This window comes from Papilio machaon, chromosome 8 (assembly GCF_912999745.1).
Source record: "Papilio machaon chromosome 8, ilPapMach1.1, whole genome shotgun sequence".
Lineage (NCBI taxonomy): Eukaryota > Metazoa > Arthropoda > Insecta > Lepidoptera > Papilionidae > Papilio > Papilio machaon.
Genome location: NC_059993.1, coordinates 2047789 through 2073233, shown reverse-complemented (window position 1 = coordinate 2073233; position 25445 = coordinate 2047789). Strand labels below are relative to the sequence as shown.

The 25445-nt window shown below is 38.2% G+C and overlaps 3 protein-coding genes across 3 annotated transcripts in view; 2 read left to right on the top strand and 1 right to left on the bottom strand.

The window, feature by feature from the left end:
* Positions 1–9425, top strand: part of LOC106720604 — a 131840-nt gene extending 122415 nt beyond the window's left edge. The window contains exons 10-15 of the mRNA XM_045679155.1: positions 3–170; positions 332–534; positions 851–1016; positions 6016–6149; positions 6493–6613; positions 6772–9425. Of these exons, the coding sequence (XP_045535111.1) occupies positions 3–170; positions 332–534; positions 851–1016; positions 6016–6149; positions 6493–6613; positions 6772–8352 (2373 nt within the window). The 3' untranslated portion in view covers positions 8353–9425. The remainder of the gene's footprint in view (positions 1–2; positions 171–331; positions 535–850; positions 1017–6015; positions 6150–6492; positions 6614–6771) is intronic.
* Positions 9426–11301: 1876 nt separating this feature from the next.
* Positions 11302–15950, top strand: LOC106720683 (uncharacterized protein MAL8P1.12-like). Its single transcript, XM_014515428.2, has 7 exons — positions 11302–11524; positions 11626–11830; positions 12739–12812; positions 13159–13245; positions 13673–13792; positions 14029–14154; positions 14259–15950. Exons 1-7 carry the CDS (start codon positions 11354–11356, stop codon positions 15948–15950), a joined length of 2475 nt encoding a protein of 824 aa, XP_014370914.2. The 5' UTR covers positions 11302–11353.
* A 1794-nt stretch (positions 15951–17744) lies between these two features.
* Positions 17745–22176, bottom strand: LOC106720756 (contactin). The gene is made up of 3 exons (XM_014515531.2): positions 18539–22176; positions 18274–18459; positions 17745–18119 (listed from the first exon to the last, which is right to left on the bottom strand). The coding sequence occupies exons 1-3, from the start codon at positions 22034–22036 to the stop codon at positions 17814–17816; spliced, it is 3990 nt and encodes a 1329-aa protein (XP_014371017.2). The 5' UTR covers positions 22037–22176; the 3' UTR covers positions 17745–17813.
* Between the last annotated feature and the right edge of the window lie 3269 nt (positions 22177–25445).

Below are 25445 nucleotides of genomic sequence, written 5' to 3'. Positions count from 1 at the left end.
AGGGTCCGTGCTGCACGGCGTCGTGCACGCTGAAGTTCGGCGACAAATGTCGGTCGGACAACGGATGTCGCGACGCCGCGCACTGTGACGGTCGCCGCGCCGCCTGCCCCGCCAGCAGACACAAACCCAACCGCACACGCTGCGACAAGGAGCTCGTCTGCTTCATGGGAGTACGTACACATGTTCACACATTCTTATCACTAACCTCATGCGCTTTTTTGAAAATAAAACTTTACTGTCTTAGAACTTAACTTAAATAATTTATATTTGACGAAATTTGCTTTAATTGAAATATTAATATGTGATCTGTGCAATGTTTTCCGGGGTACAGGAGTGCACAGGGTCCATCTGCCTGGCGTACGGGCTGGAGTCGTGTCAGTGCGGCGCGCGCGCAGACGACCCGCGCTCTGCGTGCGAGCTGTGCTGCCGCGCGCCCGGCGGACCTTGCCGCTCCTCCTTCCACTGGAACACACCGCCCTACGACGTGCCCGACATGTATGCCAAGCCTGGCACACCTTGCAACGACTACAATGGGTAATATAGCGCACTGTCCAATTATTTCTTCATATTACTTTGTCTGTATGTTATCCGAGAGCAGAACTATCTCCTAGGTATTTTTTTTAATAAAATACTTTTAATCCCAACAAGAATAAATGCACCTAGCATTTTAATTGTAAAACATGATCGAATCCACCTTCAAGTCTTCAAATTTAATAATGTTATGAAGAACCGATAATCTGGTGTAACAGATGTGGGCAAGTATGGTCGCTGCTTCGCAAAGATACCTTTGTTAAGCCATATTTCAAATATATGTCTGGTGATGGTGATGTAACGTTGTCGCTTGTTGCAGATACTGCGACGTGTTCCAGCGTTGCCGTGAGGTGGACCCATCAGGTCCGCTGGCAACACTGCGCAAGCTGCTGCTGTCAGACGAGAGCCTGGCCGGGTTCAGGCGCTGGGTGCTGCGCCACTGGTACGCCGTGCTGCTCATACTGCTCGCGGTCATCGCACTATTGGTACGGACGACATATACTAAGTTATAACGTTATTACAGAAAATGGCGGAGTACCAGCAATGAACCTAGATATCAGGCCCATAGGTGGGCACAGTTAATCAAAAAGTTAACTTCGTTAATCGTTAATTCGTTAAATAAAAATTTAACTTCGTTAATCGTTAAAGCGTTTAATTTACGAACATTTAACGCAAGTTAAAGTTAACAGTTAAAGTTAATTTTTGTTTATATTACGAGTATAAGGCGCAAGCGGGAAATGGCCATACGAATAATCTCCGAATCGTATGGACCGATTTTGTCGACACTTTCAATAGAACTTAGGCTATTTTTTTACTGCGCTTAGGAAATCTCGGGCGATCGCTAATCCTATCTATTGTTTAGTTCTATAATATACTAAAATATAATTTAGACAATAGGAGCGATGTACTAATGCCTGTACCATAATAATGACATAGCATGCACTAGTTACACACACTTATATACTACACTGACAATGATGGACTTTTTCAGTCAATTTTTTTATCGACAATCCGACGTCACGGAATTAGAGAGCTAGCTAAATTTAGACAACATAAATTTTCTATTAAACAGTAAGACATGTGATAATATTCAAAAGAAAACAATCAAAACTTTTGTGCAGTATTTACATTTATCTGTTACTACACTCGCGAGCAACCAAATCGACTCACCCCTTGACGGCGCCCGTATGCATTGATTTTACTAAAACGACAAACGTCAATTGTAAATATGATATGTCATTCGAAAGCTGAAGATGTCAGCTTTAATTTGATGTCATTTTTATTGAAATCCATTAATTATTTCTTAAGTTAATGACGTCTGAACGTAACAGTAGGAAAAATCGGAATTTATGAAAAGGGCCTAGGTCTCGTACTTTGGAAATTACACAAAAATTGGTAGAAATTAAAAAAAAATTATATTAAATCAATATTTTGTATTGCCCCCTCTAGCCTTTATTACAGCCTGCAGTCTGTTTTTCATTGAAATGATCAATTTTTTTACAATCTCTTGAGGAATGCCGTTCCACTCCTCTAACAATGCTGACTTTAGATTATCTACGCTCGAAGGGACTGGATTCCTGGCTCGAACCCTTCGTTTAAGTTCGTCCCATAAGTGCTCGATGGGATTCATATCCGAGATGAGCGCAGGCCAGTCCATCGTGAGCAATTCGACCTCTTCAAGAAATTGCCGAGTGACTCGTGCCGTGTGACAGCGGGCATTGTCGTGCATTAACACGAAGTCTTCGCCGACAAACCCTGCGTAGGGCACAACATGACTCAGTAGGATGTCGGTGATGTACCGATCAGCTGTTAGCCCGCCTCCTCGGCCGCCCCCAGGCATGAAAACAAGCTCAGTTTTTCCCTCTAAGGAAATACCAGCCCACATCATGCAGGCACCGCCGCCATACGCCACTGTTTCAGCAAAACAGCATTGGGAAAAACGTTCCGCCGGACGCTTGTAGACTCGGCTTCTCCTGTCACTGCCATGCAAACACATTCTGCACTCATCAGTAAACAGTACCGACCGCCAATGCGTAATGCTCCAATTGAGATGTTCTCGAGCAAATTCAAGGCGCGCTTGACGGTGGCCTGCAGTGAATTTGGGGCCCGTCGCAGGCCTTTTTGGCCTCAAATTGGCTTCCTTCAAACGTCTTCTCACCGTCCATTCACTTACAGCCACCCCTCGTGTATATCTCAATTCCTGTTGCACAACAACACCCGTGAGGTGTCGATTGCGCAGCGAGGTTGAGACAATGAAACAGTCGTCTCTCTCTGAAGTGCACCGGTGGCGGCTCGTTCTTGGTCTCTGATTAAAGGCACCAGTCTCTTGGAACCGTTTGTATACTCGGGACACTGCAGACTGGCTCAATTGGAGCTGGGCAGCGACTGCTCGCTGACTTAACCCTTGTTGCAACAAGGCAACAACTTGAACTGCTTTTTCTGGCGTGGTATCCATGGTTTCCCTAAAACTTTTAATGCAATTTACTGAGATGTGTACCGGTCAACTTGTGATAAGCGACTGATAAGGTAAACCGGATGTGGGCGGGTTTTATAGCGGGGAAAGGTAGCGCAACTCGTGGATACCTTATGGAGCAAATTTTCCCTGACGCCTAATTAAAATGCGTCATTAAATCAGCGCTTCAATTTTTTTTAGGGTATTCATGTTAAATGAGAGTATCAATCTTCAGCTCACGAATGACATATGATTTTTATAATTGACATTTGTCGTTTTAGCAAAATCAATGCATATGTGCGCCGTCAAGGGGTGAGTCGATTTGGTTGCTCTCGAGTGTATTTGCACCCGGATATTCATTTGCTCATACTCCAATAACTGAACATTTAATTTTATGTATAATTTGGTAATATTTTTTTATTTTATTTTAGCTAAGGGCCCACGAACAGACTTATCATTTTTTACGTACTTTTTATTTATTAATATAGATTTATTAATAAAACTTCTGACATCAGAGGAAACTTATTATAACATTGATAAATAAACTATATAACCAATCCAGTGATACATCTCAACGCATTAACTATACAACTGAGATGCCTTCGATAACTTCTATCATCTAATGATCTATCGTCCGATCTATTGTTATATGTTAAATCAAGTTAAATTACTCTCAGTGTATAGAGCATAAGTTACACGACATAACGAAAACAACCGATCGCGGGTGATGTCTTCTCTCTTTCTTATCACCTATAAAATCGTTATAGTTAATTAGTAAGAATATATTTTGAATTATTTTCAACGACATTCGATTAATTTTAAAATAAACTTTCGATATACGTAAAAAAATCGATGTCTTTTTTGTAAAGATCACTTGTGGCGACATTTCATATATTAAATTTAGTATAACACAGTTTAACATTATTTCACTAACATAATTATTTTATCTTTTTCCTCATTCTGTCTCGTTTTGTCGTATACTTTTTTTTTGTAAACAAACAAATTATCTTCGCTATTGTCTTTGCGCAGCGCACGTGCATCCCCGACCATTAGAAGGGTTGGGGCCATAAATCCATCGAGTTCGTTATCGCATTCTCTGTGCGGCTGTCCATTTGATCCTTTGTTCATATTTTAGTTGTTGTTAAAATTATTTTTCGTAGACTATGAAGAAGCCCCAAAAAAACAAACGACGGTAATAAACACCTAAATCCCTTTTGTTTTTGAGGAACGTTTATTGCGTGCACATTTCGTCTTTCGTATTTTTAAAGTTACTTTTCATTGTTTGTTTCTTATCTACGCAATGACAAAAAAATCCTATTTGTACGCTTTTTCAAATGAACCATAAACTATTTTTTTTTTATATTTTTTGTTGTCTTTAAACTCCAACATTAAAATAAACATTTTTGTCTGCAACAAAGTTTAGTTGTATTTTAGGTACGACGTTGAAGAGTAATGCACACTCGATTATTTTGATTGCAATTCAACGCAGTGTTTATCTTTTTTAATAGATTTTGCGTCTCACGTATAACAATTATTGTATTAAGAGCAAAGTGTTTTCGAACCTTATGTTGATTTTATAACAAAGTCTTGTTCTAAAAAAAGTGATGTTAAATAAATGAAAACCAGTTTAAATGTGAATAAAATGTAATAAAGACTTTTCGAGATATTTGTGTAAATGTGAAATAATTAATAAACTTTGAAGTTGTCTAGCGCCTAAACTTCGCAATTTTTGATAGAGGTAAGTTTGTTTAAATCGTCACTATTTTCTAACAAGGATTCTGTGGTACTCTTTTGATCACGTCTATCCCGGCCGCTCGGTGTATTGTATTTGTATAACATGCATCACACTCGCTCGTTCTCTCTCGTTCTCATTCACCATTCGACTCGCTGACGGTTGCCGATTATAGCCGAACTTACGAATGTAGCCTGTTGCATAATTTAAATAAAATGACAACACGTGAATAAGTGTCTATTGTAACAATTAACGGATTAAATTAACGGAAGTAGAATTTAACGGAAGTTAACAAGAGCGTTAACACTTTTTGAATTTAACTTAAAAGTTAATCCGTTAAGGAAAATGTTAACTTCGTTAATTAACGATTAACGGATTAACGAGTTAATGCCCACCTTTGATCAGGCCTATTTGTAACTAGTAGAAGAAATCGGAATTTTTACTTTTTAAGATTTTGCTATGTTTTAATTTCTAGATTAAATTTTAATATAAGTCACCGGACAATACATACTTGAGTTACGCCATTCTTAATTAAATTATTGCTGATTTACATTCAAATTTCATCTACACATTCAAAGATAACAAAATCTAAAAAAAAGTTTCTTACTCAAAGTGTCTCACGAAAGTGTAAATCAACAAGTTAAAATTTAAAGTGAGGTATTAAATGGATAAAAAAAATATATTAATTTATGTTCTACATAGCGATGCTGCCGTATTCTCGACACTGAGTTTGACGTTGACCCTAAATGTTAACGTCCTAGTAATATAAGGTACACAAACGATATTAAGTGCTAAAAGTGTTTCATTCCTATTTCTTACATTTTCAACATTATACAAATTGTAATTTGTAGATTAATAATCAAAGCTAGTTTTGCTCAAATTTTCTTAAACATTTAAATCATTTTCTTTTACCATTTTCAATTACACATTCACATATGAAATGCATCGTAAGATCTAGTTTCATATTTAGGTGACATTTCTGTACAAAGACATTTTTCAAAAAGAATAAAAGAGATGACTTCTATGTGTGTTAGTGGAAACTCGGCTAAAATAGATATCATTAAAGAGACTATATTAATGCTAGAAATGAACCTTCTGTGGCAAACAAAAACTTAATTTTTTTTTACTTCTATAATGCTATAATATATGACAAAGATTTGTATGGAATTTATACAATGTATTGCTAGTTCCAGTTACCTTATTCACAGAAAAATAAGTGTTTTGCGTAATTTTAACTAAAAAAAAATATAAATATAAACATTTTAAATATTTATCGTACATAACTATCGTGTTATTTCAGTTTGCAAGTACCCGTTTCCTCGGCCGTCACGGCAAGAAGCTCAAGTCCGTCACCATCATCCACTCCTCGACAACGGAGACCGTCCGTCTGCCAGACGCCGCTGACCAGGGCCTCATCGTGCACACCGCTGTCAGGTAACTCTATACTTCTGTATTCATAAGAAAAGAAAAGAATACCTAACTCTATTATTAATTTATGGCTGACATTTAAAACTGAGCTAACTGTCTGGATTCCGTCATCACGGAATTAAAAAAAACTTAATAACCTATGTGTTCATCTAGCCTATGTTCTACATCTGTGCCAAATTTCATCAAACTAGTTGAGCCGTTCCGGAGATACCTTCTAACAAACATCCATTCATCCATCCATCCATTCACATTTCTAATATTAGTAAGAGATTTGTACATCGCACGGCATTGTTCCACTAATTTGGATTGGTAAAGCTATATCTAATATAAAATGTTAACTACGTTTCAGATCTAAACTGCCTCTAAAGAAGAAAGTAGCGTTACGAACTCGCGCTTATAAGATAAAGAAGGACCATCAGCACAAACTGGGAGACAAGGCATCGCCCTCCTACAACGCTAACAAGAAGAGGGTGAGGCAGATTTTAAATATTCATTTTTTTCCCCCGGATATAAGCAAATGTTTTTGTTGAGAGAATACAAAAGAAGAAAACATAATATTGATATTTCACATTCTATAATTTTTACAAACTACCAAATTTATAAATATCGTGAATCTTTCTTTTTTCAGAAACCAAACACTCTGTCGAAGCCAGAAGAAAGTCATAAAGTAACAAAAGAGAGCGCAGCAGTTGTGACAAACTCTGACGGAAAGTCTCCGAAACACATCCTTCTGACGAAACATAAAGGAAAAGTCAAGAAACGCAAGGCGAAGGTGAAGAGCGCGACGATAGACTACAGCTCGATGCAGAAACATCCAGCCTCTCCCGTCAAGGACTCTGAGGCCTTGTCCAAGGTGCAAAAATGGCTGCTCAGCTCGCCGCAGCCCACCGCCATACCCAAGTCTAAATCCATCCCCCTCGGTCTCACAGAACGAACGAGCCGCCAAGTTACGAAGAGCGCTCGCAAAACTAGACCCTCCAAGAGTGCAACCAACCTTCTCTCCGGCGAGAAGGCTCGACTTCAAGTCGTGTTCAAGCCTCCGTTCAGATTCAGCGTTAAGATTTGTAAAAGCGACAAAACTAAAGTCGTTTTGGACAAATCGTCGAAGCCCGACGTTGATAGGAAACGCCACGATCTAACACAACAGCTCGGCTCGGCGGACCTCGGCAAAGTCATCGCTAACAAACCTAAGCATACCAGTGCGGCTAAGACTAGTGTAGATAACACGACTAACAGCACTAACTCAGATAAAACGCAGGGCCAAGATAAAGTCGCGCACGGATACGAGAACCTGCTCCCGCGCAGCGCCAGCGACTGCAAGCTCGGCAAGAAGCTGCCAGAAGCGAAACATCGCAACGGACACAAGAAGAGCAACTCCGTCGGACAAAAGCGGGAGACGACCGAGAGCAGACAGAATCTGATCTCGCAGGACGACGGCGACGCCAACAACTGCCACGTGTACGAAAATGTGCTCGTGTCGGACAAGGACAGCTTCGTGCCTCGGAGCTGCAGCATGCCGCGCCGCCAGCCCCCCGCCGCCATCGCGCGCCAGGCCAGCCACGGCCATCTGCCGCGCGCGCAGCCCCGCCCGCATCCCGCCGCGCACCGCCACAGCACCAGCACCAGCAACATGCGCACGCGCACCGCCAGCACCGACGACCTGGACCACTTCTACAGCGTCATAGACACGCTGCGCCGCGACAACGCCGCCTGCGACACCAACACCACCAGCTCCTCCGGCAGCAGCCGACACGACGCCAAGTCGCGCCCGAGCAAGTCGTCCCGACAGAACAGTCTGGTCGACAAGGCGCGGGTGACGCAGACCGACGGCAAAATGAGACGGCAGTCGAGCGAGGCGGAGCTCGCCCAGGCCGAGCCGGAAGGTCCCCGCGGGTTCCAGCTGGTCGTCGGCAAGGACAAGTTGAAGCGTCAGCTGAGCGACAACGAGTTGAGCAGGTCGCGTCTGCACCTGGCGATGCCGATGTCCGCTGGTGCCGAGCCGCGCCAGGCGTTCTGTTGGAACAAGCGCGCCAGCCTCGACTGCGAGTCCTCGTTGCCGGCCGCACCGCGCTCCCCGCACAAGCAGAGGAGCAAACTGAAAGCGACCTACACCTTCGGAGAACTGAAGAATACCGTCCCCAACGCGACCGACTCCAGCGATGGCATCCACATCTCACCGGAGGACTTCCTAAAGATCATAGACAATTAACATTCCATAGACTACTAGTTTTAAGTTTTTAAACTATGAACAAATAATCGATGTGTATATTAGATATACCTCCTGTGTATCTATTGACGGCTGATGTAAATATTGTAATTTGCTTTTAATAGTAAGATTAACATAACCTGCCACTGAAACAGGCCATTGTTCAGTTGTCTAAAAGTAACTTTTAAATACTAATAATACAACAAGACAAATATTCAATGCTAAAAGTTCTCTTAAATTTAGAATGAGACTTTATGTGAACCATTTAAGACTACTTTCTGATTATACTCAGTGTAATATTTAGTTTACAAATATAATAATTCCACTATGAAACCTAATAATATTATTTTCTTATATTTTTTAGTTGTAAGTTCGCATCGGCTTGTATAAAATCTCATCCTAAACTTCTTTATGGTCCTATGCTTCTCTATGGTATAAAATTTTATTTGAATCTGTGACAGTTCTATGACAATATGTCAGCATTTCCCGCCATGTCAAAGTTTGGACTAGCAATGGTCTCGTTTCACTGAACCATCTCTATAAATGAATCTCTATTTTTTCTACATACTATGTACCTATTGTACAAAATTTACTCATACATATGTAAAAGTGTTCATATGCTGTTACTTTATACATAGCAATGATCAATTATTTTACGCAAATCTCTTTTTAATTTATGTATTTTATCGCGTCTACATTAATGCAATATTGAATGTGCTTAGTACAATAATAATACTTCATAATATCGAAGTATAAGTTTGTTTTTTTAAATAGCTGTCAATTAAAATGTCAATCTGTTGTAGAATTAACTAAAATGTATCCGCACCACGAATCTCCTAACACAAGTAACAATTTAAAATTGATTCAGTCAATATAGACATCCCAGTGAAATGAATTTTAGCAGCACTATGAAGTTATGTAAATATAAAAGGGGCTTGGAAAAAAAGCTATTTACTCTATTCATTTTAACATGCAAAGTGCTTTAAAACTGTCATATATTTTTTTCTGTTTTATTTTTTTAATCTGTGCTATATTTTTCATAAGACAAACATTCCACGGGATCCTATTTCAAACAACTGAACAAATTAACATTTCAAATTAATAGAATAAGATGTTTAACGAAAATAAACTGTTTTTTAATAACGATGAGCATATTTTTCTATAAATATTGGAATCAATTCAAAATATAAATGAATAATTTTAATTGTGGTTAACTTTTGCGGCTGTTATTATTTTTAAGTTCTGCAATATCTGGGATGAAATATTGTAAAAACTGGCGTATTAGTGTGACAATATTAATGGACATACGGTGTAATTAATATTAAATGTAAATTATAATTGTTAGAACGCTATATAGTTGGTAGTTACACGAAACGAAGTTCACAATTATTCAGTTTTTCGTTACTTGGCTGGGCTTTTTAACAATTTACGAGTAAAAAATACATACATTCCAAATATTAATTCAAAAGTACAAATAATAAAAGTACAGTCTTTTTCTTTAATTATTTACTGTCTATAAATATTTTGCTACAGGGTGTTTTGTTTCTATTTTTATATTTCCATCTCAGATATACAGAAATATATGAGACGAGTGATGAATTGGTCGGCGCGAGCGCTTGCTGTGGCGTCTATGAGCTTCGTCGTAGGAAAGTAAGGGTAAAAGTAAAAGCTAGATAATGTAATGTATTAAAACTGATATCTAAGGCGATACTAAAAGTATTGGAGGTGTTACAAATTTGTATTTAAAATTCATTCTCTACGTGGGTAATGCGAGAATTTGTTATTAGTTTTATTGCTTACGCATTTCAAATCACAATCAACATACCAAGTGTCTTAAGATAGGTTATTGAATATTTGTTTGTCCATATTTCCTATAAAATTCATATAACCTCTTTTGTAAAGTGTACAACATTCGCTTGATTTTTATTTCCAAGTGTTGACTAATACCTCTCTATAAATCTATATAAATATAAAAAAATTAGGTATGTGTTGAATGTGAAATTCATAAAACTAAATGTGATTAGATTATATAAAATTGTTTAATAATTTTATAGTTCTTGTAAGTGCTAAATAATTCATATTAGTTAAATTCCAGAGTGTATATTCGATTAAGATTACAGTATTTCATTTTTCCCTTTTAATTTGATCGTTATCAGGTAATCAAATTGCAAGTCTGGCATTATCTTTCTATTTGTTCCAAGTGCCTTATGACCAAATTAAATACATTCCTACATATTAGTAAAGCCAAGGCTAAATTGTTTTTGCATTTATCTTTATTAATTATTTCCATATATACCAATAAATAATCTAAATCTGAAGATCCATTCAAAAAACGAAATTATGTAGCATTTAAAAATATTTAGAAATATTTGCATATGTATCCAATTTCCAGTACTTAATTAGTCTGTGATAGAGTATGTTTTATTATCTGTTGTAATTATATTTAATAGTTCATGCAATTAGTTTACCTGAATGTTAATATTATAATATGTATCCCGACGGCAAATACAAATTTGTAATAAATTCATTTTCTAACGTTTACTATTTTTTCTGTATTTTTTAAACAATTAAATGATCCATTAAATAAAGTGGTTTTCTTAACGCTCAGTTATAATAAAATAACTCACAACCCTGTCATTAAATAATTATACTTTTTTTTATTTTAAAAATTGTAAAAGTTAACACGGCAACTAAACATTCAACTTTTTTTTTCAAAAATGCATTGTCATAATTTTTATTTTTAAAAAATACGTTTAAAATAATTTTGTAACCTAGTAAATTATTATTTTAACAAAAATAAAGCTTCTTATAAAATATATTTTACATCAATAATATTTAAAACTTAATAAAATAAAACTGGCGAATTACAAATTCGTACCATGGCTGATTTAAGAAAATAAAATTTATATTTTTCTTTTGTTCCCTTAGTTGTTACCTTTCAAAAGTCGTTTTGTCAAATACAGTACAAACGTATTGCATGTAATATTTATTAATTTAACCTGGAATGGCACCAATACGGTACAGTCTCCACTATGAAGATTATTCAGAACACATAATGTCCAGGTTTGGAAAACTTTTACAAATGCAATCTTTAGTGGACATGACACTCATGTGCAGTTCCCACACTTTGCGCGTCCACAAAGCAGTTCTGGCAGCAAGTAGTGCGTATTTCCAGGTAATACTAAATTTGTACGTTATTTGCCTATAAAATAAACGTTTGATTTAAATGAACGGTTTTCATATGTAGGAGTTAACGCCTCATAATTTTTTTTTCAGGAATTGTTGCAAAAACAATCTGGAGAACCGCTGATAATATTAAAAATACGCTTTAGTGTACTTAAATCATTGGTAGAGTTCATGTATTGTGGAAAAACTCAATGTCTAGAAGAAAATTTAGATGAATTAGTTTCAGCGGCACAATTTTTAAAAATCAAAGGTTTATCAAAAGTGACGAAAGAAGGTCTCGGAATTACTAAACACAGTAAGGTTCATTTTAATTTTCTATATTGCTTTTTTCGATTTTATTAAATATGTTCCAAACCTAACCTATTCAGTTTAGTTTTTTTTAATGTAATTAAACATGTCCAAACCAAACCTAACCTATTTTTTACGGTTTTTTTTTGTGTTTTTATTTTTTCAAAATAAGATAAGACTCCCAAAACATAACTTCATAAATAAGATCGTTTGTATTACCAAAAATAACTTTGAGACAAAATATATAACCTCACCTTTCACTCACACAACTCAAACCCAACTCGAACCTTTCCCGGATGTTTTTTTCTCATTAACAGTATATTTAAATAAGAGAAATGAGTAAACGTGCAGCGGGAACACCTAGGTAACCTATAATTGCCACGCAACATATTAAAAAGCAATAATAATTTTTAGAGATATTTTAATATTTAGTCTGGTTAATGTGAATAATTGTAAATTATTAAATTATTATCAGTACTTTTTTATTTTATTTTTGTTTTTAAATTACACCGTGGCATGCGAGCAAGCGGCCACCTGAATTCGCCGAAATGGCAAAGCGACTGCTGCCCTTAGAAATCTACAAATGCAGATGCGTTGCCTACCATTAATCGACAGAGGAGACGCACAAAAAGGGAATGTTTCCCCTTCCTATGCACCTTCTCCTCCATCAAATCCACTTCCCCTTCCCATTTTTTTCCTTGTAAGAAAAGGGTAGGAAAATAAGGAAGACTAAAACTAGGCAACAAACTCATCAAACGAAACGCGGAATTACTTCCACTTCACGCCTGTCTTCTGTGTGGACGTGGTATTGCACCAGGCGAGGAGACCCATTCGTGCAACAGATGTTGTTACTGGCGTCTACCTCTGTTAAATCAAGTTATCAGTTACCTCAAGTTATTGTAATTTGTTTCAAAGGCGAGTTGCCAGTGTTCACGCCGCCCGTGGTTATTAGTCGACCGCCGCAGTCTCTAATCAATCTACATGCTCAGGTATTACCTTCATTGTATACCAAATTGTTTCCATTTTATTACATTGTAACTAGCTGTCGCTAAAAAAACTAAATGCGGGGGGGGGGGGTTTATGGCCAATTCTCAGACCTACTGAATATGCTCACATACTTTCATGAGAATCGGTCAAGCCGTTTCGGAGGAGTTCAAGTTCGAACCCGTGGCACAAGAATTTTATATATAAAATAATTCGACCACAATAACATGATATCTCGATGACGTCACAGCGGATAGATAGCGGATACATATCCAAGAAAGTAGTAGAAATAGATTATAGCAACATAACATATACGTTATAACAAATATATAATGAATTTATATGTACAAGGATACAATGGAGGCAAAGCCTCCGCCTGCTCCGCTGACGCCCTCCAGCTCCTGCCAGACCAACGACGCCATCAATCGGACTAACAAGGTACTTACAATAAAAACTTATTTAGGAAGAACCCAGCTTTTCGATTATTCTCTTCTCATCCGATTAACAAATAGGGTAATGTTTTTACACGTAAGTTTGTTTTATGTATGTTAGTTTGTGTGTATGTAAATTCTATTGTTACGGCCTACAGTAGTGACCTAGGGTATATTACATCTGCGCAACACACATTTTTTTTTTCTAGTGGACGTAAGAAGTTAAATTAAAATCTCTGAACCCGAGAATCACACTCATCACAACTTTGTTTTATATCGCTAAATCTACTTATTTTTCTGTGTATTCTAAAACAATAAAGTATGTCAAATCAGAGTTTTAGTTAAAAAAAAAAAAGTTTTAAAAGAACCCAATAAATGGTGCTATCCATTAAAGCCTCAGTCAGTAGGGTTATAGGTATATGAAATGTTGCTAGGACATGGTGGTCCGTATTCCTTTTGACATCGAAAATGGCGGTGGAGGCGGCGCGCCCGGCGCAGAGTACGCCGACACGACGCGCACCATTCGACCACGCAGAGGCAGACCTAGTATTAGGGTAAGTTCTTTTCTTCCCTTCTCTCCTCTTCTCTACTACTTATTACTACAACTCCATGTCACTGTCATGTTAATTCCACTGTCACAACAGTGATTTTCCATCTCGCTCTAAAACTACGCTCTTATTTTGGGGCCATTTTCATGTTTCTTTGAAACCATAATTTTTTAAAGTTCGCTTTATCGTTTTGATTATTGTAATGGTTGTTTGAAGTGAGTTAGATGTCGTTTTGTTATCAGCGGGCGTCAGGTTGGGAGGGCGGCGGCGCACTTGGCCGCGCCACAGAGCGCGCGCTGCTGCGCAGAGAACAGGACTCCCGCAAGGCCATACACCAACTCAAGCATCTACAGACCAGGCACATGCAGGTACTACACAATACATGTCAAGGTTACATCACATCACAGCTATAGAAGAGTTCAAATCTAAATATACTATCTACAGAACATTGAATATCTCATGTTTATTGCAGGACTACATGGACCGAGTGACTCTGTCGCAGGCCGTGGACAGCATATGCGACCCGGAGTCTACCACCAACAACTACTTGAACATCGACAACGACCTCATGTACATGGACCAGACCGTGTCCTCCAACGTCCTCGACCAGGGGATGTCGTTCTCCAAGGACTCCCTGATAAACGAAACCATAACGTCGAGCTTCGCCAACACGAGCACGACCAACTCCGGCAGCGATAACTCCGGCGCCGGCATCGGCACCGCCATGTCGCAGTACGTGAACGCTCTGAAGAGCGCCGGCCTGCCCACAGACCTGCCGATACTCTTCGAATCTGGCGACGGCTCCTACATCAATGTCAATGAACAGGTCCTCCTAGACATGGTGCAGAGCAACGAGATACAATATGAAGTAATCGAGCAGCCAAATATAATTGAAAAAGTTGCCGACCCCAGCGAAATTAAAAGCATCGACGATCTTTCGAAGTCGATAGAGCGAGGGGAGATGCTCATCAACTCGAAGAGCTACAACGACAGCAACTATGACAAGGATCCGCAGTACAGTCGGCACGAAGATGCTATCAACAGTCTCAGTGCCATTTTACCTGATAATCTAGAACCGTTTGGTGACCAACAGAACTATGTCGTTCTCGGCCAGGATCTGCAAGAGAGTCAATCTAACTTGGATCCGGTGAACTCGCACGACTTCTCCTGCATCGACAGTGACATGCAGTTCTTTACCAAATCTATGAGTGACGATGTCAAAAAGTTTTACGAGGACCAGCAGTTGAGCGATGCTCGCGTCATGGAGCAGCTCTGCCCGAGCACATCGCTCGACACCAGTTTCAACATGTCTTTGTTGGACTCCAAGATCTCCAATCTCAACGAAAACATGACTCAACCGTACGACTCGTTAAATAATGAAGATTTAAGAAGAAATGAAGACTGCTACGACTTTAGTTTGCCGCTGCCGCAGAGCTCCGACTTCAAAGAAGATCCTCTAGACTGTTTGATTTCCAGTTCGAAACAAAACGATGACGTCAGAAATAATTTCAACGACCACGACGAGTTAGACAAGAGGGTGCAGGAGAGAGACGATTTAATTAAAGATTTAATGAACATAGAAGAAAAGATTAAGCTCGAAAGCAGAACTGATAAGAAAGAAACGTCGACAATGAATAACGATTTTAACGTTGAAGAGGTTTTTCAGAAAGAAGTATGTGATATGAACCAAACGCAGTACAACACGAGTGCAGCGGAAACAACAAAAGACCACGAACAGACTAATTTACAATGGGACAATGTAACGGTAAGCGAAAATGTTCTTGAAAAAAATTGTGAACCAGAGAATGTTTCAAATAATTTGAATAAATCAAATAATAATCTACATGACGACAAAAATAATAGCGCTACGTATTCAGATCCTATAATAGATCTGACGGAACGCATAGACTCGTCCAATCAATGGGATGATATATTACATGAAAATGAAGTAAATAAAGAAAACTTAGTGCCTTGTTCAAATCATGACAGTTCGAGACTAGAAGGAGACATACCGTTTGCAGTCGGCTTGCTGCCGCTGAAACATGTTCAAAACACAGATGACGAAGTTTTGCTAAAAAGAAAAGTACCCAACGATTCTGATAGCTTAGGTACTGTGGATGCAAAATGTTTAAAACGTAAGATTAAACACAAAAAATTGTCATAATGATATCGTGTAATTAAAGCATGTTTTTCAAGACAGTTTTTTTATTTTTAAATAAAAGTAGTTGATATTGTTACGTGCTAGGGTTCGAGGAATTTGGAGAGAAAAACCTGCTGACTCTTTGAAGACTTTATTGAACTAACACTAGGTCCAACACAAAGCACTAGGTCCAATCACAAAGCACTAACGATGTCCTAGGTCGTAGCCAAGTAGAAGGTTTCCCTTGTATCGCTGGTTGTCGCTTCGAAGTCGCCTCGAAGGTAGCTCAAACTGAACTGACTCGCTCGCCTCCCTGCGGCTATTTATATAGGCCGAGTCGAGTCCGAGACCATTCCAGAAAGTTCCTTTCTGGAACGTTTCCAAAAGGCGCGGACGTCATCGACCGGTTTGGACGCTTCCGGAAAGACGACTCATTTCTCACGCTCGCGCGCCGCGGTTTTCGAGATACTTCCAGTTTTATAATTTCACAACAGTACCTCTAACGCCATCTAGTGTTGAGTAGAGGGTTTCACGTGACTTTGTACGTTCGTAACAATATGTAGGACAAGGAGTTTTAACAGTGGTAGACGGCAGCAACATCAATTGCACGAATGTGTCGGCTCTCCCGCTCCAATACCACGACCACACAGAAGAAAGGCGTGAAGTGGAAGCAATTCCGTGTTTTGTCTGCAGAGTGTAGTGCCGGAGGCCTAATTTTAGTCCTCTTTCCCTCCACATCCCTTTTCTTACAAGGAAAGGATGGGAAGTTGAGGTGGATATGATGGAGGAGGAGATGCATAGGAGGGTTAAATATTCTCTTTTTGTTCGTCTCCTCCTTCGTCGATTGAGGGCAGGCAACGCATCAGCAATTGTGAATGTCTATGGGCAGAGGTCGCTTCGCCATTTCGGAGAATTCATGTGGCCGCTTGCTCGTTTCCCACCTTGTAATATAAAAAAAAGAGTTCGGCAATTTATTAAAAAATGTGCTGATTGTCGACGGGTTTTGGTTTTGGATTGGAACGCAGTATATGAAATAAAATATTAATATTGTGTGGACATATTTATTGTAAACATATTTTTAACCTGACGTACATTGATATGAGATACTTTAAAGCAGTCCTGATATACAAAAATATACAGATTTAAATACCAACAAGCAATATACAGAGCATATACACAGTATTGTCGTAAATATGTAGATAATAGTTGCAGTCAAACGTTAAATATATAAAACTAAAGATATTTGTACTGAACTTACCATGGGTTTCCGAAACTAAACCTCTGAAAATATTGTTCTCTGTTTTGTCAAAGATAGGAATGACGATATGTTTTATACAGAGATTTTGGTCTCAGAAACCCATGGTTACAGATATAAAATTATATATGTCCACTTTAACTTCATTTTAGTCCTAACCTGAATACATTGTTATTTTTAAAAATGGCTCGGATTGGTGGTATTAAACAAGCAGAATATCTCAAGTATGTCAATATCATCAAAGAGATTCACATGAATATTAAATTAAAAGTAATAATATCATAAAAACTACAAATTTATTGTCTACTTCTAAAGTACAAAAATATTTTCAGATTCTATGAGTAGAAATAAAACTCTAACAGTCAAAATTAATGATCAACTTCACTTAAATCTAGCAATCTTAGATAATACAATGAAACCGTTTTAATTTTAGTGAAAATAAAATTAAACAATCAACTTATTCCGAAAATAAACACAATGGGCGGACACAATATCACAACCTACAACAAAAAATACAGATGTAAAAGTTAAAAAATATGAGAAAATTAAAAAAAATATTGCTTACAAAGTTGATATTAATAAAAACCAGCTTCATTATCAAACACAGATCTTATAAAATACTTATATATTAATCACGAATAATTGCAAATATGTATAATGAATAACAATAATAAGAGAGCTGTTATTGGAATGGATTTATGTTGTAAAGCGGCATCTCTCACGTAATATCCGTAAGCATCGCTGTGGTAGTCGCCCATCTGGAATGTGATAGGTGGGGAGGACATTCGGCCGTCCCCTCCGTTGGAGTAGGCCAGCACTCGCAGGTTGTACGACTTGCCCGGAGTCAGGTTCGTCACATATGCCTCCAACTTCTGTTCCACTTCGACCAACGTGTCATTGGCAGTGCTCATGTCTTGGTCTATCTCCCAAACTCTCACCTGGAAAGGAAATATTCACAATATAGGCTGGATTTTTAGCTGTTACAGCCGTTTTTTATGGAAGCTGCTAAAATTCTGGCAGTATGCTGACTTTCTTGCTGAGCTTTATTTTTATTTAAGGTTTAGTTTATGTGAGTATGTAAGTAAACATTACCTTATATCCGATAAGCGGCTCCTCCTCGTCGGTGGGCTGCACGTAGCGCCACACGACGCGCACAGTGCTGGGGTTGACGGCCCACACGTTGACGGAGGCTGGCGGCTTCTGCGGCGCCTTGCGGAACGTGCGCTCCAAGAATCGCTCGCTCTCAGGACCCTCGCCCGCTGAGTTAAATGCCATTACCTGGAAATTAGTAGATAAACAAATGTAGGATTATTTTTCCTAAAGGTTACATTGTGAGTTATTTAATGTAAATACATACCTTTACGTAGTAATAAGTATCAGGCTGCAATCCCACAATGAGAGCCCAGTTTCTGGTCGTCCGTGACAGGTAGTAAATGCATTCCTCTTCTTTGTTTTCTTGTTTCCAGTACTTGAGGCGGTGGCCTATGAGCCTGCCTCGCAGGCGGTCGCGCGACTGATCGATGGGATCCCAGGTAACGTTGAGCGCGGTCGAGTTGAAGGAGCGCGAGTAGACCTGCTGGGGCGCCACCTGCGGCATGTCCTCCGCTGAGTAGATGGTGGCCACCTCGCTCTCCGGCCCCGCGCCCAGGCTGTTCAGGGCCTGCACTTTAACGTTGTACGGCGTGTAGAAGTAATTTAATGACACATGAACGACATGCATTCCCACGTTACCGTATTCTTTAAGCAGGAGCGACTGGAATTCGACTTCAGTGCCGTTTCGGCGCCAAAATATTTTGTAGTGTATGCCGGGTCCGTTCTGAAGGTGAGGCGGGAGCGGCGTCCAAGTGATCGTAAGATCACCAATCTTGCCCCCGCCCCCGCCCACGTTGGCCGGAGCTTGATACGGCTTGTCCGGTAACGTCGAGAATTGCGGACTCGGTGCGGATGGTTTTCCTACCCCCAGTGCGTTAACGGCCTGAACCCTGAACTCGTACACGGATCCTGGCATAAGGGCCGTGTTTATAATCGCTCGTTTTCGACCATTGTATCGATCTACTTCTATTATATTACCTATGTTATCACTAATCACTGTCCAGGAAGAATTCCACTGCGTCCGACCGGTGAGGACGTACGAGGTCACCGGGCGACCGTTGGAGTTACTGTCAGTCCATTCGAGCGTAATAGAAGACCGGCCAATGTTCATAATCTGCAAGCCACCGGGCGGCCCCGGCGGTCCTTCGATTCGCAGCTGAGTGTGAGATGAAATACGGCCGATTGCAGATTTAACGACACATTCATAGTCGCCCACGTCGGATAGCGAAACATCGAAAATGGTTAGCTCTCCGCCATCTATCTTTATTCTCCTATCAGCATACATATCTGATTCGTCCTTAAGTCTCATACCATTGTGATTCCAAAGATAAGCAGTGTCCAAGATCGGATCAATTTCTGCATTACAATGTAGGAATATAACTTCGCCGACTTGTGTTGTTATTCGAGGTGGGAGGCGCTCCAAAAATCGTGGGGTCCTTAAAACTATAAGACGGCCCCTGCTCTCATCAGATCCATACTGATTCTTTGCAACACAAGTGTAGACCCCTTCATCATCTCGGGAGAGCTGTCTTATGATGAGATTACCCGTCTCCGTTATGAATCTTTTACCCCCAGCACCGATGACAATATTGTCTTTTTTCCATGTAAAAGTGGGTTTAGGAGCGGCTTCTGGATTGCATCTCAGTGTTACATTACCTCCTTCTGAGCCATATGTTTCAGATTCTAGAGGTTTCTTTTTAAATGATGGTTTTAATGATAAAACCCGCAACTGACCTGTTGAATATTTAGCTTTTAATTGATTTTTTGCTTCACATTGATACATGCCTGGATCCCTGGTGGGGTCCAAAAATTTTATGATTAATACATTATCTTGTATAATATATCTGTCTCTATCTTCATCCTCTAATGTGTCCATAGAAAGTTTGACACCATTTTTCCACCATGTGTAATTAACATCTGGAATGCCAAATGCTTCACAGTTCCAATGCAGATCTCCCTTGTTGTCCATGTGTTTGTCGGCAAGAGGTATAGTAAAATTGGGCTCAGCCTGAACTTTTAGAAACACACTATTGTGTATGTTAGCTCTATCATTACGTACATCACACACATATTCACCTTCATCCTCTACACCAACATTAGGTATTGTCAGAACTCGATCGTAGTTACTAAAGTGGGCTTTTCTCGGTATATTTCCATTCTTCCTTGTCCAGTTATATGATGGTACTGGATAGCCAAAAGAGACGCATTCCAATCTTACTTCTTGCCCTACAACTGGGGCATCAGGAAAGACTTTTGGAAAATTATTTGCGAACTTAAGTTGTTGGTAATCAGAATGTGGATAAACATACAAGGGGAAAAAGGGACCATTTCTTCCAGCATCTGAGACCTTGCTCATTACATTACAACTGTAATTACCTCGATCTATTGTTTCAAGAGCTGAAAAATATAATCCACCATCATAGGATACGAATAATCTTTTATCCTCCTCAACAAGGTTAGGGAAATAATTTCTAGCCCAGAGGAAATTAACAGATGGATAATATGAGGGAGGGTCACAGGACATTACTTTACCCCAGTACTGATTACCACTCTCAATGGGTCTCTTTTGGTTAAACTCTCTTATGAAACCAAATGATAATCTTACAGATTCAGATCGGACAGTGCCAAATTTATTAGAAGCTGTACAGTGATATTGTGTATTGTCTGTTTCTGCATTTGGATTATAAATCATCAGGGTACCACCACTTAATATAAACCTAGAATCCAATAATGGGTCTATTTCTGTAAAAACCAGTTTATCAACTTGATAATCTTCTCTAAACCATTTGTATGTTGGAGCCGGAAAGCCACCGGCAATGCAGGTTAACTGAACATAATGATTTCTCAATGGATCATAAATTGTGTCAACAGGTTCTTTAGTTAAAAATGGCCCTCTTGGTATAGCTTCAGGATCAAATCTCTCTAAACCATATGTAAATGATCTTTCTTCTTCAATTAAATAATGCAATCTTTGTGTTTGTCCTTCACAAATAAAATGGTAATACTGTGTGCCCTCCACAGGAGCTAGCCCCCAGCGACCTTCCTCATGCATAAATCTATAAACTAAGTAGTCTAGTGGATATAGATTGTAACTTGTTAGTGTTAATTTATGATCATCAAAGAAGGCATTTTCTAAACCTGTCAGTTGTGAACCATCGCCCTCGTTAGCCCAGTAGCCTGGAGACTGCTGATGTGCACCAATATACCATGAGCCTTTCTGAGGATCTAACTTCATGAGGTTAGTAATAATAAACCCATGCTCCTCAGGAGTGTTAACTGATGCCAAATCGGCACTGTACGCTTGGCAAATTTTACGAGCTTCATTTCTCGGTCGATCCGGTGACTTTGTGAAGCGGTAACATGATTCTCTGTAGCGAATCCAATTAGGTGGACATCTATACCTCTCCTCGTAGTCTAAACCCGCATAATAGTTTGCCGTATTTTGGGGATCAACATCGTTATCTCCATTGTTGTATGTATCAGAGTTAGCGCTGTTCTGATAAAAAGAACTTTGTGGCTGGACGTATTCATTGCCGTTTACGGGAAAACTACCGTACGGCACCTGTGGATTTTGTCGATATACTGACCCGTTAAGGCTTTGGTCCTGTTGGTTTGGTCCTGGTTTATAATTCGGATTAAATGGTATTGATGTTTCCATTCCCTGACTCCTCGCATAATGAGTAACGGCCAGTAGAATAATAAAACTCTTCATATTTTTCCTATTATTTAACAAAACAGAACGAAACCTTTGTTTAAACACCATTTTGTCATCACCACATCTTTAAAAGGGACTGCTTCTACAATCCTCTTTTTCTAAAATTCAAACAATGTATTTTAACGAAAACAAGAAATTGCCTCGCCCTGTTTTTATGCATAAAAACGTAAACGGTGATCGGCGAACGGCGGAACGATGAACGGTGAATGATGTTGATAGGGATGTGATCGGAGATTGCAAAATCTAATTCTTGAGACGTAAGAAATAGATTTTAGCTCTAAATTGATTTATTTTACTAGAATTTCGACAACAAATCTTATTTAGAAAAATAAAATAGAAAGACACAGCATGATAAAAAAAATTTGGACATTCATAACTAACCCCTAAAGAAGCAGATTTATTTCCACGTGGTAAATGTGAACTTGAAGGAAAATATATTTTTAAAGAATATTATTCAAGACCTCGACTTTTTTGTGAAAAGAGTTGGCGATTTGGAAGTCAATAAATTATTTTTCAATTTGAACCGATTCCAAAATCAATATTTTTCAAAAAGAGTGCTTCCCTAGACGTAAACCACAGTACTAAATTTTACGAGGATCTTATGGTAACCCTGTGTCTATCGTGAGCGATAATATCACTGAGATCGGGTCGTAACCTTCGACCCGTGCAAAAATACAGTTACTCGAGACTCGAAATCCAACTTCAAAAATATACTACACAATCGTTCATACAAAATTATAATGTTAATACATGTCGTCCATCACCAAACATCGAATTGATTATATGAAAAAGAATATTTTTATCTTTTTGAAGGAGTTGACGCTTGACGCCAGAGCCGTTGAAGTTAGTCAAGTTGACAGTACGTACACCCCTAGCACGTTAGATCTGCGCGATCGGATCTTTGAGACCCAATCACTATTCCAACGGACTGAGCTGGGCATTAACTCGTTAATCCGTTAATCGTTAATTAACGAAGTTAACATTTTGCTTAACGGATTAACTTTTAAGTTAACTTCAAAAAGTGTTAACGCTTTTGTTAACTTCCGTTAAACTCAACTTCCGTTAATAAAAGTCCGTTAATCGTTAAATTAGAAACTTGGAGACGTGCTGTCATTTTGTTTAAATTACGCGCCACGCCAGGTTCGTAAATTCAGCTATGTTAGGAGACTGTCGGCGACTCGAATGGTGAACTGATAATTGATATGTGAGGTGCACGTGCAAGTGTGATGCATCAGAACGTCCGTGAAAGACGTGACCAACAGGACAAAATCAAAAGAAGGTTCGAAATAGTATATTTCATTACGAGTATATAAAAGCACGAGTATGTAATAGCCCACATTCCATACGCTCTTCGTCCCTGCAATACGCCACTTTTTGAGCAACTGTATTAAAACACTTTTTTACTCGTGCTTTTTCTTTAGCTTTTCCAAACTCGTGCGTTCTCTTTCCCAACTGTCAAAATAATGTCTATTAAAAAGAAAAAAAAAACCACGAAGTTTTTACAAAAAAAAAATGTTTGAAGTTTTTATGATTCATACAAATATTTCTAAAAAGAAGCTCCTAATTTGTTACAATATCAGATTTAATGATTTGATTCAATGAATTAGGTCGGTTTCATTTAATCTTATCTCATTAAATTTAATTTTAATTTCATATAAATAAAAATAATCTACCGAAGACTTCGCTGTTTGGCATAGTTCCCGTTGCCTACCCAGAGTGGGTGAAGAAAACAAAAAAAACTCTGTTTGTATTCTTTTACGGTTGGCGACATTTTCCAAACATTTTAGTTAGTTGAGTTTATTGTGTTTTTATTATAATATTAAATTGCTTCATTTTTTCGCAACTGTATTTAGAATAGTTGTTTAGTACATGGGCGGAACTGCCATTACAACTTGTTCCAACTGTCAACCCTCACCTTCGGCTGCGCCTCGGCTCGGGTAGACATTTGTCGGAACTCTTTGCAATGACAGGCTTTCCGCACTCGTAATGAAATATACTATAATGCATTCATACTTGTCTCTAATGCTAATGTTTTATAGAATTAAGATTAATTTTTAATTTAATTTTTTATATTCATAAAAATTAATTTTATATTAATGAAAAATAATTTTTATAATTAAAAAAATCAAATTAATATTTTAAACAAGTGTCGCCACTATAAATGTGAAATTAGTATGTATAATTTTGGTATGGTTAACTGTTAACGATTAACTTTAACTTGCGTTAAATTTTCCAGAATTTAACGCTTTAACGATTAACGAAGTTAAATTTTTAATTAACGAATTAACGATTAACGAAGTTAACTTTTCGATTAACTGTGCCCACCTGTGCCAACGGATCAATCACAACACAAGGCCTACCTTATGGCAGTTTTTTGAAATTGACAGGGGAGTGTCTACAAATTTAAGGGTTACCAGTGAGCAAAAACTAACTTGTTCCAACCATGTTGCCATTCTAAGCAATTTAATTTCAAATTACTACCCGAACTCTCTTAGAAATAGAAAATAAACCTACATACAATAACATCATGCGTGATATATAGGATTTATTATTACGATAAGGTTAATTTTTTAATTTGTTTGGATAAACCAATTTAAAAAGTAAAAAATTATTACGAAGACTTTGGTCGTAATTTGTAAATAGATTGCTTGGAATGGCAACATAGACAACTTTCAGTAGTTAGGAAAGTTAGTTAGTTTATTCACTGTTACCCTTAATTTTTTAGGCGCCCCTTTATCATCAATGTCAAAAAATGCCATAAGATCACAAAGAACCAGAAACGCAGCATAAGATCCTTGTATACACAAGAATCTTATGACATCATATGAAGATCAAGGAGAAACAAAACTACATTTAAAATGCAGAAAAAAGACGTACTGGGAAATGCAAAATGTTACCAACTATAACATAAATTCTTTTGCTACTGTTCATATACATTATTTAAAAGGTGAAATAAAATACATTCAAATTGATCACTTTTTTATTTTCATGTTACCAACAAGAAGTATTGTGTCAATAATTATTATAATACTTATACTGTATGTACTGCTAACAACGGAGAGACATTATACATTGTGATTGTATACATCTTCATAATTTATTATCATCAAACCATTTCCGCGCACAAGATTATCTCCCTAGTATTATTTCATCACAGATTTATCATGTACTTGTTCGTTTTTTGTCTCCAATAAGAAATATAGGGCGGTTAGAACGGAGGTTGTCTCAAATGCGGAATATAAAATAAAAAAACTACTAAATTTATAATCTGTTCCAAAATGTCTTGTATATTACACAGTAAATAAATGCCGTAAGATACGCGTTGCGAGTAGGACGTAACCGGCAGTTAGACAAGATATCACTTCTGAATAAGTTAGAAAATAGTTTCGATCGTATTATTTACATTGTTTTTTTTTTTGCGATATGTTATTTATATAAATTTTTCCTAATTCTTTTA

Excerpts from the sequence above, each read along its gene's own strand:
- LOC106720683 (XM_014515428.2), top strand. The coding sequence starts at position 11,354 with ATGGCACCAATACGGTACAGTCTCCACTATGAAGATTATTCAGAACAC. Across the intron at positions 13,246-13,672 it reads CCATCAATCGGACTAACAAG|GACATGGTGGTCCGTATTCC; the intron begins GTACTTACAATA and ends AAATGTTGCTAG. Across the intron at positions 14,155-14,258 it reads TACAGACCAGGCACATGCAG|GACTACATGGACCGAGTGAC; the intron begins GTACTACACAAT and ends TGTTTATTGCAG.
- LOC106720756 (XM_014515531.2), bottom strand. The coding sequence starts at position 22,036 with ATGGTGTTTAAACAAAGGTTTCGTTCTGTTTTGTTAAATAATAGGAAA. Across the intron at positions 18,460-18,538 it reads ATACTTATTACTACGTAAAG|GTAATGGCATTTAACTCAGC; the intron begins GTATGTATTTAC and ends ACTAATTTCCAG. Across the intron at positions 18,120-18,273 it reads AGCCGCTTATCGGATATAAG|GTGAGAGTTTGGGAGATAGA; the intron begins GTAATGTTTACT and ends TTTCCTTTCCAG.